General features: G+C 44.7%; 1 protein-coding gene across 1 annotated transcript in view; it reads left to right on the forward strand.

Moving 5' to 3' along the window:
* Positions 1 to 14,158, forward strand: part of hmcn2 (hemicentin 2) — a 61,799-nt gene that overhangs the window by 22,632 nt on the left and 25,009 nt on the right. The window contains exons 24-42 of the mRNA XM_064354367.1: positions 207 to 452; positions 1,036 to 1,119; positions 3,736 to 3,933; positions 6,079 to 6,209; positions 6,559 to 6,706; positions 7,225 to 7,351; positions 7,590 to 7,747; positions 7,882 to 8,160; positions 8,588 to 8,733; positions 9,353 to 9,503; positions 9,833 to 10,057; positions 10,197 to 10,310; positions 10,987 to 11,174; positions 11,468 to 11,564; positions 11,803 to 11,964; positions 12,254 to 12,367; positions 12,717 to 12,913; positions 13,554 to 13,635; positions 13,816 to 13,947. Coding sequence (XP_064210437.1) covers positions 207 to 452; positions 1,036 to 1,119; positions 3,736 to 3,933; positions 6,079 to 6,209; positions 6,559 to 6,706; positions 7,225 to 7,351; positions 7,590 to 7,747; positions 7,882 to 8,160; positions 8,588 to 8,733; positions 9,353 to 9,503; positions 9,833 to 10,057; positions 10,197 to 10,310; positions 10,987 to 11,174; positions 11,468 to 11,564; positions 11,803 to 11,964; positions 12,254 to 12,367; positions 12,717 to 12,913; positions 13,554 to 13,635; positions 13,816 to 13,947 — 2,979 coding nt within the window. The remainder of the gene's footprint in view (positions 1 to 206; positions 453 to 1,035; positions 1,120 to 3,735; positions 3,934 to 6,078; positions 6,210 to 6,558; positions 6,707 to 7,224; positions 7,352 to 7,589; positions 7,748 to 7,881; positions 8,161 to 8,587; positions 8,734 to 9,352; positions 9,504 to 9,832; positions 10,058 to 10,196; positions 10,311 to 10,986; positions 11,175 to 11,467; positions 11,565 to 11,802; positions 11,965 to 12,253; positions 12,368 to 12,716; positions 12,914 to 13,553; positions 13,636 to 13,815; positions 13,948 to 14,158) is intronic.

Raw genomic sequence — 14,158 nt, forward strand, 5'->3', positions numbered from 1 at the left:
AGTTAAAAAGAGCACCCCTTTGAGTTTTACAAATTCCAATTTGATTCCAATTTTAAACAAAAGTTGCAAAAGTTCTTACAATTGCGCTGTGCTCTAGAATATTTGATACATTTTGTAATGGCTCCAGAAGAACATAACCTTTCATGTTGTTTGAAAGTAACTGTCCGACTAACACGTAAAACAATATTCTGCACCGTTTTTTTCAGCTAAGCCCCGAATTCAGGCCACACCCCCACTGCTGAAAGCTGTGATTGGTCAGACTGTTACTCTGCCGTGTGTGGTTCAGGGAGAGCCCACCCCTCAGATCAGCTGGTTCCGCAACGGGACACCTTTGAAGGAAGGCGGGGCAATCCGAATCCAAGGGGTCGCCCACTCTGATAGGGGGACTTACAAGTGTGTGGCCAGGAATACTGCCGGGCAAGATACCATGGAAATGACCCTGGAAGTGTTGGGTAAGCGGGTACTTGAGGAACCACAGACATTCTTTGCCCTTCCCCCTTTTTTCACTTTTCACTATAAGCAAAGCACATATTCAAAAAGCCTTTATGAAGCATGAACTATACCTCCTGAACATGATGTAACACCTTTATGGATTAATAAATGTTATATTGAGGTTCAATATTTGAATAAGGTTTATTAAGAAGACATTTAAATATAGCATAACACTTCAGCAGTGGTAATGAAGACTTTATACATGCCTCAGAAAAGTTTTGGGAAGTGGGATTTTTTGATGGACAGTTGGATTTAGGGATCCCAGTTTGGGAGAAAAGAACATAAAAAATAAAACCACAGCCATGTGTTTATGTGACAGCTGGGTGTTTTTCTTCCAACCACTGTCTGATCATGAAAGATTAATTTATTTTTTGGCCCATGGATTGACTGCTTTGTTGACCTCAAAGGGCATGATGTCAACTGATTGACGGGATAGAGGAAGTGAGGGGCACAGTTTGAGTGTGCGGAGAATGTAAGAATGTTTCCGTGGTCACCATAGCAAACAGCTAGACTGACCATGTGACCTTGTTCTATTCACCTCAGAGGCTCCTTTCTTTGTGGAGGCTGGAAATGATGTCATGGAGAGAGTGGCCAATGACAAGGTGGTGATCCCCTGCCCTGCCCAAGGTATGTATGGATCTGGAAGCACAATACATATGATTTAGGTGAGGGATGATCAGCAGGAATACTAAATCAGCCAATTGCCATTTTGTCTTTACATTTGTTTTGAGCAGAGCCATCCCACTAGGCAGATCAAGCACTGTGCCTAGGGCCCTGCCTTCTCTCCCAGGGCCCCACCTTCTCTCCTTTCTTTGACAGCAGAAGAATCTGAAGGTGCCAATGTTTGGAGGGCCCCCCCCAAATAATTTTTTGCCTAGGGCCCCCAAAAGTCTAGGGATGGCTCTGGTTTTGAGAGTACAAACACTGTCCACTCTTTTGGTTAATACCACATTTTGTTTACAGGCACAGGAAATAGCTATTTTGTGCATTATTTATTTGTGCGTAAAGTCTACAGGGGACAATGCATGTAGTTAATTACTGTTCCTGTTGGTTTTATTTAAATGAGGCTGCCTACAGCTGTGTTTGTGAAGAAGAAAAACTCTTCAAGGGCATTGAATGTACTTTGCAAATTGCTGTTTCATACCTGTTAGAGGAAATATTCACTGAATGTGGTTTGATTGCTTTCAAACCAGAAGAGGAACCATCAGACCCGTACCCACCTGCACAGTGCTGTCGCCTTCAAGTTTTTTCTTCCTCAAGCTTAACAATGAGCGTAAAAATGTGTGTTTGTGCTTCTATTCTGAAATGCCTCAAAACTGCCATCAGTTAACCTAACAGTGGAAGTTAACTGCTGGAGTTTTATCAAAGATGGGCATGATGCAATTTAAGTCAAACGACCTCCCACACACTTGGCAAAGAGGGGAGGGAATACAGCTAGTAGTTGGGTGAGCTTGTGGTGTGCCTGTATGCGCGTGTGTATACTGTATGTGTGCGTGTGTGTTTGTTCTATGTGTTTGTGTCAGCATGCACACATGTCAACCATCCTTACTTCTCGAGAAGAACAAGTTATGTAAATAGGTGGTGTTTTGATGGAAACCTGCCATGGCAACAAAGTGTAAGGTTTGTGTGTGTGTGTGTGTTTGTGTGCGCGCGCGTGTGGGGGCAGGCATGTTCTGCGCAGCAGCTGGAACATCATTTTGCCTCCCGCATCCTGGGCCACATCTGCTTTCTGCAGTGAGCGTGCCCGCTGGGAGCGGAATGCTAATTACAGGCTGCAGCCGGTGGACACTGCACTGTGGAAATGTATTAGGGATGTCTGGAGCGTCGGCATGGCGATGGAGCCCGTGCTCCTCCCTCTTGGAGAATGCGTGGAAAGAAAAAAAGAAAACTTTTGCGATGCGCGAAGCGCGTACGGCAATACATGTCCTTGCAGGAAGTGTTTGCCAGCCAGGCCGGATTTAGACTTAAATCACAGCTTGCCAATCACTGTGTGCTGTGGGTGGCAGAAGTATTATCTGCCTTAATGATTAAGTCTCTCAAGTACTGTCCTCTGGGGGGAAACGCTTGAATTGATCATTTTCCCAAAATGAGTCCATGGAAAAGTGTTTAACTGAACAAAACGGGGATGCACCAACACAAGACTGGCTTATGAATCTTTGGTAGGTCCAACTGAGCATTTCGTTTGGTTTATTGCCTTTAATTGTCTTTGAAGCAGGTTGTTTTGAGTGCAAGGCTTGCAGATGTGTAGCTACATATTCTGCAAAGCTTTCTTGTTGACCCCCGAGATAAAGAATCAATAATGTTGCATTGCATAAACAGCTAGGTTTGTTTTCTGTAGCAGTATGGGGTTTTTATCTGAACAGATAATGAGAGGAGGCTTAATGAGCCTTGAAAAAAATATGTCATTCTTTAAAAATGAGGGACTTGTTTTTTATATCATTCTACACTACAGCGTGTTTTTCCTCCGAGCCCGTAAGGTAATACATTTCTGTATTTTAAACCGTAAACATGAGCTCAGTGCAGGACCCAGTTGGAAACTATCCTTGGTTCTTTTGTTACGTCTCCTGAGATTTTTTTTCTCTTTTTTGGATGCAGAATGTGATGTGTGTTCATTTTTCATCCTCTCTCCCTCTCTCTCTCTCTCTCTCTCTCTCCTTGTGTGCTTTGCTGTCAGGACTTGGTAAACATTTAGCAAGTCAGGGACGCACTCCTCTGATCTCCGAACGGCCCCTTTGGAGTCGGCCATAAAAGCCGAGAGGTGCCTTCTGAGGCTTTTTAACCCTGTGAAACTTTGGGAAAACATCTGTTTCTGGCTCCTCGGGCACCTGAATGTACACATTAACACTTTTGAACTGTAGGTCCCATCCACACCAAGCCTCTGTGTGCCTGACCCCAGGCCTCTGTTCCTGTGGCTGTAAATCTCTGCCCTGCCACTTTAAATCAGGCATCTCCAAATATGTTGTGCTTGGCTCTCGCCCCCTATCGTCGTATTTTGACTTATCTTGAAATATCACAGGATGGCGACACAACGGATGCAGACCTCTGCAGTACTTTGGCACATTTTCCCCTGCCATTCTATCCGTCTAGGAGATAAATGGAGAACCCACTTTCTTCCTGTTTGCAAGCAACCGTCCGAGGAAGTATTCCTACAGCGGAAGCTTTACCTCGTTTCAGGCTGACCCCAGATCAGCTCCCTTCCCCACTTCACTCTCTCTCTCTCTCTCTCTCTGCATGCCCTTGCAGGCTCACCCCCTCCAAAGGTGCGCTGGTTCAAAAACGGGCTGGAAATACACCCCGACCAATCAGGGATCGGGGTCACGGTGTCACTGAATGGGTCACTCGTGATTGGCTCCACGTCCGCCAGCCATAGTGGGGACTTCAAATGCTTGGCCACCAATGAGGCTGGATCCGTGGAGCGGAAGACCAGACTGAAAGTAAATGGTGAGTAGCCTTTACCCACACACTCCCTCCAGCTGATTTCTGTTTTTCAGCATCGTACCTCAACAGATTTCACATCTGTCATGAATGAATAAAAGAGTTCCCAGTCACTAGGGTATTTGTTCATGCAGCACCCCAAAAACAGAGAATGATTTCATTGTTTGAGGATCAGTCCCCAGGGAACAAAGAATATAACATGAAAACCTTGCGCTCCCACGATTAAAGGATGTGTGTTTATAAAAGCATCTGTGAGCAATTGCATTTTATTTAATTCATTTGCTGAGTCATTCCCAATCAGTTTACCCCTCCTGTTGTATTTAGTATTCTCAAGTATTTTTTATTGATAAACAACCTGTCATTCATCAATAAATCAGTGAATAGCTGTTTTCTGGCTTCACAGTCCAGGGAGACTGTATTTTTTCTTTCTAAACTATCCATTTTTGCTACAAAACATATGTCCTAACTGTTTTTTTTTGTGATAGATGTGTGCCATTTAGCTTTCATTATTACTTCTGATTTTATAACTTTTGATTTCATAACTTAAAAAAGACTCATAAGGAAATATTTGTAAGCTAATGGTTAACCGCTTATATAAAAAAAGGGCAATGTTTAACTTTTTATAATGGTAGGGACACTCCCGGAAAAGTAATAAAATTTAATACTGAAAACTGTTAATTTCAGGGAATTATCTCTGCTGTTAAACACAGGATAGAATTATTTTTGAACCGCAGGACAACAGGAGATTAAGGAGCTCATGATTTATGAATTCATATATCACAGTTAGACATTTTCTGAAGCTAATTCATTTTTATGCACCTTTGCTCAATGGTGCCACAGCAATGCCTCACCTGGGAAACAGACTTAACATTTTGGGTCATTATCACTCCAGCAGCTCAAATTGCTAAACCGCAATGCCGCTCCCCCACCACTCCCCCTCACTATTATTCCATTACCGCACCTCTACTCCATCACTATTTATTAACTCCTCTACTCCATCACTATTTATCAACTCCTCTACTCCATCACCACTTATCAACTCCTCTACTCCATCATCAACTCTACTTCATTACTACTTTCGAACTCTTCTATCCATCAATGCTTATCAACTCCTCTACTCATCACTGCTTATCAACTCTTCCACTTCATCACTACTGTTCAACTCCTCTACTCGATCACTACTTATCAAGTAATCTGGGGGCGACATAGCTCAGGAGGTAAGACCGATTGTCTGGCAGTCGGAGGGTTGCCGGTTCAAACCCTGCCCTGGGCATGTCGAAGTGTCCTTGAGCAAGACACCTAACCCCTAAACCCCTAACTGCTCTGGTGAATGAGAGGCATCAATTGTAAAGCGCTTTGGATAAAAGCGCTATATAAATGCAGTCCATTTACCATTTAATCTACTTAATCACCACTTATCAACTCCTCTACTTCATCACTACTTATCAACTCCTCTACTCCATCACTACTTATCAACTCTACTTCATTTCTACTTTCGAACTCTTCTAATCCATCAATACTTATCAACTCCTCTACTCCATCACTACTTATCAACTCTTCTACTCTTCAACTTCTCTACTTAATCACTGCTTATCAACTCCTCCACTCCATCACTACTTATCAACTCCTCTACTCATCACTGCTTATCAACTCTTCCACTTCATCACTACTTATCAAGTAATCTACTTAATCACCACTTATCAACTCCTCTACTTCATCACTACTTATCAACTCCTCTACTCCATCACTACTTATCAACTCTACTTCATTTCTACTTTCGAACTCTTCTAATCCATCAATACTTATCAACTCCTCTACTCCATCACTACTTATCAACTCTTCTACTCATCAACTTCTCTACTTAATCACTGCTTATCAACTCCTCCACTCCATCACTACTTATCAACTCCTCTACTCCATCACTACTTATCAACTCCTCTACTCCATCACCACTTATCAACTTGTCCACGTCATCACTACTTATCAACTCTACTTCATTTCTACTTACAAATTCTTCTACTCCATCACTACTTTTCAACTCCCCTACTTCATCACTACTTAGGAAGTCAGCTATGTAGCTTTAATAGCTATGTATTGACTCTGCTACTCCACCACTCATTTATTATTCTGTTTCTCTTGTTTCCCCTCCAGTTCCCCCAGAGATTCAGGATGATGGACAAGCTGCCAACCTTACGGTGACCCTTCACCAGCCCCTCAGTCTGGGCTGTGATGCCTTCGGGAACCCCTCTCCCTCCATCACCTGGACCAAAGATGGCCGACCTGTGGGTACCGTCTCCCCAGAAGAGGCTTTGGTTTTTCAGACGAACAATACGGTTGTGCCCACCTCTCGAATGTCCCAGACGCTCAACTATAATTTCATTTATTTGCTCTTATGATGAGATTAAGTGGGTCAGTCCAGTCCACTTTGCCATTCAGGGCACCAGCAACGCTGAACCACACAATAGTTATTTTTGTCTTTCTGTGGTCTTACTTTGGTCTTTTGAAACCACCAGATTGATATCTCTAGCAACACAGTGACACCTAGTGGTGTATTAGTATATTCCGGTTGATAAATATTACTTTTATTAAAGAGTCAGATTACAAACACCTTTCATCTTTGGTCTTCTGCAGGTGAACGATTATGCAGGGATTTACCTCCAGAATGGAAAGAGGCTTCTGAGAATCTATCGGGTCCAGATGGAACATTCTGGCACATTTTCTTGCAGGGCTTCAAACAAAGCCGGTGAAGCCAGGAGGGACTACAGCATTGTGGTGCAAGGTGAGTGACAGCATCTCTTGTTCGGTTCGGATGGATTTGTTCAGGGTAGGTTATTCATCAGATATGCCAGTTTTAAAGCGAGAGCTTTGTACACGAAAACTTTCTTCAACAATATGCAAAGAAAGTGAGCCGCTGATTTTTTGTGAGTGAAACCCCTGTGGACATGAGGTGAGTTTGAATTGCTTAATTAAATGTTAGAATAGACTCTTTGGCATGGAGTCCATTTCTGAGAGCTATGAGCTAGACTGGAATGTAAATCACATTGGCATTCAACAGTAGAAATCTGGGGAAGGGATTTAGAACAGGTAGCACGGACTGCAGTGGTTTGTAGGGTGCAAGAACTTTGCTTAGAAACTTTTTTGGTTCAGGAAAGTGTAACCTCATTTTTGTGAGCACTAAATGGGTCATGGTTTTCAGTATTCTCCCTTTGTGTCTCTGTGTTCCCGTTTGTATGTGTCCTCTTTCTGTCTTTCTCTGCCTCTGGTGGTCCACCTGTCTGACTGTCCCTGGCCCCACAGCTCCCCCTGTGATCTCAGGCACGTTGGCGATGCAGGACCTGGCGGTGGTGGCCGGGCAGGAAGTGGAGCTGCAATGCCGGGTCAACGGCCGCCCAGCACCCAAAGTAGAATGGAGTCGGGATGGAGAGTGAGTGAAGATGGGTTACTGACTACAGATTCAAACAACACACACACAGACACACGTGCACACACATAAACACACACTTACGCACACACTCACGTTCACACACCTACAGTACACACACACACACACACTCCCAAATGCACACACACGGACACCCTCACACACTCACACTAAAACACTCGTCACATGGGGACCATTCGTACCTGTGATGCAAGCGGCAGCATCCCTCCTTTCTGCACAGGGTGCTGTCACGACATGGAGACCCCCACGTGGAGTTCCTGGAGCAGGGCCAGGTGATGAAGGTGAAGTCTGTCCGGCTGAGGGACCAGGGCCTGTACCGCTGCGTCGCCAGCAACCGCGCCGGCACCCAGATGCGCCAGTTCAGGGTCACAGTCCAGGGTAACCTCCCTGCCCCCCCCCCTTCCCCTCCCCAAAATAAAACATCCCATTCCTTACACTGGTTCACCCTGATAGGTGATAATGTAGTTCCCGCTAACATCTTCCCCTTGTCCCTCCCCCCCATGTCTCGTTAGCACCCCCTTCCATCAGGAGCTCCAGCGAGAGCTCGGAGGTGTCTGTGGTGCTGGGTTTTCCCACCATGCTCCCCTGCGAGGCCGAGGGCGTGCCCGCCCCCAGTCTGACGTGGCTGAAGGACGGCCAGCCAATCGTGTCCAGCGCCCGGCTCACGTACACCCGGGGGGGGCAGGCTCTCCACCTGGGGGCGGCGCGCGGCGACGACGCAGGCCGGTACACCTGCCGCGCCACCAACCCCGCCGGCACTGCCCACAGACACTACACGCTGAGGGTTCTGGGTAAGGGGGTGTGCCCATTTTCATGCTGCTCTGCAGATCAGCTGATCCAATTTATGCTGGTATGGAGTGAAAACTAAATTTAGAAGCTTCGACTTAACAGACCCTGGTATATTGTCATATTATCCACAAGAACCCTCATAAATTCTTAGATGTATAAACTAGGAAGGCCATGATGAGCCTCTTTGCGCTAAGCATTCAGCATCAAATTGAAGGTAGCACTATGTCATTACACACACAATGACAAATTAATTTCAATTTAAATAATAAAAACAAGCAATACAAAGTAAGTATTCCTTAAGTATATGTAACACCTTCAATCACATTCTACACCATTCTTAAAAATCATTTGTAAGCAAACACTATGCTTTACACTGACAAAGTGTATCTTTATAAAGTAATACTTTATTGCATGGTGTCCTCTCTTTAGTTCCCCCTCAGATTGAAGCAGATGACTCCACGTCCCTCGGGTTTGGCAGCAGAGAGGTGAAGGTCCGGATCAATGGCACCTTGGCTCTGTCCTGCCTGTCCAAAGGCTTTCCTGAGCCCACCATACAGTGGTACAGAGACGGACAGGTGTGTGTGTGTGTGATTGGCGGTTCTGGGGTGAACCCATTTGATTGGATGGGTAGTGATTCAGAGATAAGTAACTGCTTTCACGTGTTTGTGATTGGTGACTAATGATAAGGAGTCAGACCAAAACTTTGATTTATATCGGAGGTTCTAAACATTTTAATTCCCCATGTGTACAACGTACTCATAGTTATGATTAACACTCATTTTTTTATTATTACTTCCCACAATCAGTAATAACAAAGATTTATGCATCATAATTCCTTCATTACAAAATAGTGAGGAAAAGCATAAATCTGTGTAATGAGCTCCTTCATCTATTCATAAGCAATCAGAATAGATTTTGATGTAGATGGTTCCAGAAAAGTTCAACAAGTTATTAAAAAGCCTTCAGTGTGACTCCCAATTAAGTGCAAACATTTTCCCTCAGAACAGTCACCAAAAAAGGAAAATGCATTTGAATTTGTTTTAATTCAAAGTTAAGAACAAATGGTAGGTGAAAGCAGACCTGGGTCACAGTGTGTAAACAGGGAGTAGCTTAGACCTTGGCCAAGGCTGTTGAGTGGAAACCAGGCTTACTGTATGGACCTCTCAGGATGCTGATGATTTTCCTCATCTCCAGCTGCTTGTGGGTGACGCTCACGTTGGGATCCGGGTGGACGGCCATGTTCTGCACCTCGACCGTGCCCTCCTGTCCCACGAGGGACAGTATACCTGTGTGGTGTCCAACGCGGCCGGGGAGGCCAAGAGGGACTTCCATGTTACCGTACAAGGTCATTGTCTTCATTCGGTCAATGACAAAGATGATTTAATTGTAGGAGAGACAGTCTGCTACACAGGCATATTGCATAATGCCACAAATTAATATTATTGCATGCTGGGAGACCAGAGACAGGTTTATTTTATGGTTGTCAAGATTGTATAGTGTTGTACGAGAATTATTTGCACAGACTGTTAAATTCTTCCCCATTGTGAAATCTGTGTCACTGGTGTGTTTGATTAAAAGTATATCTAGCATTATTGTTAACTGCATTGTGATGCTTTAATACAGTTACACTACTACAGTCATTATTCCTAAATTAAATCCACACCTACTCCACAGTGCCGCCTGTCTTCCACCGGGTGAACAACGGACCAGCGGCCTGGGGTCTGGGAGAGGAGGAGGAGGGTGGAGATGGAGGGGAGGAGATGATGGAGAGGCGGGAGGTAGTCCTGGGTCACACCATCAGCCTATCATGTGAGAGCAACGCCATCCCCCCTCCCCGCCTCAGCTGGTACCGAGATGGGCGCAAGCTCTCCACCAGCGATGGAGTGGTGTTGCTTCCTGGTGAGTCTGCAAGGTTTCCCGTCACATGACACAGTACATCTACAGCAAGTCCTGTATGACACAGTGCATGGCCCCAGCAGTAGACTTCTGTGATTGATTGGTTGTGGCTTAATGCTCAATGAGTGGATCGTTTTCTCAGGAGGCCAGGTCTTGCAGATCCCACGGGTGCGGAAAGAGGATGCTGGGAAGTATACCTGTCAGGCGGTGAATGAGGCCGGCGAAGACCGCATGCACTTTGATCTGGAGGTGCTGGGTAGGTGAACGGTATGCTTCTTTAAACTAGCTGATAGCTGATGCCTTTTAGGGAGGTATTGCTTAAAAAGCTATTCAGAGCGTAAAGGAATCACTTGGGATTTACGCTTTGAATGATAGAAAATTGAAGTTTTACTTTAACTGTAAAACCACATACTTCATGAACAAATTCTAACTTACCTATGACAGAAACATTTTCACAAAGCCCTTTGTACTGCACTGAAGTAGTCAAAGTGACTTACTGAAAAAAAGCATTTAACATGCTGAGCAAACACCACAAGAGCTAAAGATAGGCAAAGTGCCACCATCAAGATGCATGTTTCAGAACCTGTGAAATGAAGGGAAAGATGGGTTATATTTTTTTTCCCACCCCCTCCCAAAAGCTAGCAGTGGGTCCCAGCGCACAGTTAGAGAACAAATGATTAAGATGATGCGGGGTTAGGTTGTGCGTCAAACGGTCCCATTCTGAGTCACTGTACCCCTCATCTCATCACATGGTATTGCTGCAGCTATGCTGCAGGACTACACACTATGTGTGTGTGTATGCGTTTTACTATTCTGGTGGGGACTTGATTACTCACCTTCTATAAAGGGACCTCTTTACTTGTGGGGACAAAACTTGTGTCGCTTCCTGTGTTGCGGTGCCCTCTGTCATTGTATCCCTTGTGGTATCGCAGTGCCCCCTACCATCATCGGTCAAGCGGATGAGTTCATGGAAGAGGTCATGGCAGTGGTCAACAGCACGGTCCAGCTGGGGTGCTCCGTGTCCGGAAACCCTGCGCCCGCAATCTCCTGGCTTCGGGACGGCCTGCCTCTCTACAGCGGGCCTCAGCTCCACATCCTGGAGGACGGGAAGCTGCTTGAGGTTCGATCCTCGTTCCTTGTTTACTGGCATGATGGTGTAGGAACTTATAACCAGTAGGTTACAGGTTCAGTTCCCAGATGGGGAGCCAACACTGTACAATTAAAGAAGGTTTGTTAACCTTAATTGGACAAGATTTGTAATGTAGGATATGTAAGTAGCCTTAGATGAGAGCCCATAAGAGCCCATCATATAATAACACAATGATAGTGCTGGTGTTGAGTTCACTGATGTACTGGTGCCTGGCTGGTCGTGTGGCCTGCATATAACATTGTGGCTCAAACCCCACTCTGCAGATTGTCAGTGTGCAGGTGTCAGACATGGCAGGATACCTATGTGTAGCAGAGAATAAAGTGGGCGCAGTGGAGAAGCTCTTCAGTCTGACTGTACAAGGTGAGACTAACCCTACCCCAACGTTTATAGTTAACGTCAAAACCACTGCATGTACCCTGTGCACTACGTGTAACGTGCAATGAAAAGTATACAACATATATTTTTTGTGTTATCTCAACCAACCTTAAACGCTCCCATAACCCACCAGTGATCCCAGCCCACAGTTTGGGAACCACTGGCCCGAGTGCATGCTGGTGAGTTTTTACCCAATCATCGATAACAAAGTATGTTGCTATAGTTCCCCCAAGAGTCGTCGGGCAGAGGGAGGAGGAGATGAGCGTAATTGAGGGTCACATGGTGTCCTTGCTGTGCGACGTCCAAGCCTACCCTCCTCCTGATATCACCTGGACCAAGGATGGAGAGGCCCTACAGTTCAGTACAGGAATCCACATCCTGCCAGGTCAGGGCCAGAGCAGCACTCCTCATTTGTGTGTGTGTGTGTGTGTGTGTGTGCGTGCGTGCGTGGGTGTGCGTACTCACCCGAAAAGTGTTTCTGTGAGAGAATTTTTGTTTCAGTTAAATTTTATGTTACTTTGGTAAATTTTATTAATTAGTCTTAAGGTGTTAAGATGTATTAAGGTGTGTCTGCAAGGTGTGTTTTTGATGACGAAGTAGGCTTGGTGAAGGCTCATCTCTGTGAATGTGTTTTCAGTGAATACGTATCCGTTAACGTGATTGAATGTCTGCAGGTGGTCAGATGTTACAGCTTCCCCGGGCCAGAGTGCAAGATGCCGGGCAGTATGTCTGCACCGCCACCAACCCTGCAGGACAGAACCAGAAAAGCATCCAGCTCAGTGTGTATGGTCAGTACCGCTCACAGTGAAATTAAACCTCAGCACCACCCCCAATGAAACATTGTCAGCCTATTTGAATGTTTTCCAATTTAATTTTCATCAATTCAGCATGGATGGTATTGAAACAGCAGTTTAAAAGCATAAATGTGAAATGGAAAACTGATGCTTTTCAACAGGATTAATTCTTCTTGGGTATAATTAAACTAGAATTTCTCAGGCATCTTAAGGTTGCATATTTTTATTAAGGTTGAAGAGTGAATTTTGATGGACTTATTCCACACAGCAAGTTCTATGAAGTCACATTTAATATAAAGCTTTACTCCATCTTAATTTCATCTGCTTTACATCTTTGTTAAAGTCCCGCCAGTCCTGAAGCCCCGCACTGACTCTGAGCCAGAGTTCGTGACCCCCCAAGTGGGGACGTTCGTCTCCCTGCGGTGTGAAGCGGAGGGTAAGCCGGAGCCCGAGGTCACATGGTACCGCAATGGGCTCCAGCTAGCCCAGGGAAGTGGCCTGAGGGTGGAAGGGCACCTGCTGAAGATCCAGGGAGTTCAGGTGTGTGTCTGTGTGTTATTCCTGCGCTTCTGAAAGGTTTCTTTTAAATTAGGCCCCTTAAAATGGTCGCCCTGATAGAGCCTCACCTCTGTAAATTATTTAACTTCTGAAACCTGTATCCAACACCACATGCTGCAATGCAACGGTAATTTAATATACTAATGCATGGAAGCTGATTTGAAAAAGGAGGTCATATAGCATAGAATTATATCAGACTATAAAATATTTTACTTCTAAAACCTGCATCTGGCACCACAGGCTGCAATGCAGTGGAAATTTAATACAGTAATATATGGATTAGAGCCTTCCATCAGTCTTACTACAGTATATTTAGTATAGTTATATTTTATTACTTTTTTCTGTATTCAGGGAAAATATTTTTTGCCATTTTGTTGAGACTTCAGACCCCCAGACCCAGTTTCAGTGCCTTTCTATTTTTGTAAGCGTTCTACCTCTTTAAAATGTTTAGAACCTCAAAGATACAAATCAGAATTATGGACTGACTCCTTATCATTAATCATCAATCACAGACCCATCTCTGACCACAAATCACACCAATGACATAGAAGATTTGACAGCAAACAGACTTGTACTTTACTGTCTGTACTGACCACGATAGTCAATTCATTTTTGTTTGCAGGTAGCTGACAATGGAATCTACACCTGCAAGGTGTCAAACATCGCTGGACAAGTGGACAGGACTTTCCGCCTGACTGTCCACGGTGAGACCTCATTCTGACGCATTTATTTACTCTACTTTCTGTAGTGCCCTACCAGCTTCTGGCAGCATAAGTCTCTTGATTGGGTATCTAGCCCTTTGTTATCAAGACTGAATGTAGAAAACTGATTTCCACACAATGTTAGGTAAGATTTTTTCCGGTTTTCCCCCTGCACATCGGCAGTGCCCCCTGCTTTGAATGAGCCTCTCCAGGAGACCCTGGTCCAAACCCAAGGTTCCCACATCACCCTGCTCTGTGAGGCCACGGGCGTCCCAGCCCCCAGCATCGCCTGGATGAAGGACGGTGTCCCTATTGGTGAGAAAATGGAACTGTGTCTGTTCTAGTGTGCGTTCAGGATTGTAATGCGATAAGCTCCCCTTCAGTTTTGTTTTTTCAGAAGGAAATATTATATTATATTATATTATATTATATTATATTATATTATATTATATTATATTATATTATATATTATAGTGACCTTTTATTGAGCTATACTCTCAGCAGCTGAGCTGCAGTGTTGAAATGC

Source organism: Anguilla rostrata, chromosome 10 (genome assembly GCF_018555375.3).
Source record: "Anguilla rostrata isolate EN2019 chromosome 10, ASM1855537v3, whole genome shotgun sequence".
NCBI classification, from domain to species: domain Eukaryota; kingdom Metazoa; phylum Chordata; class Actinopteri; order Anguilliformes; family Anguillidae; genus Anguilla; species Anguilla rostrata.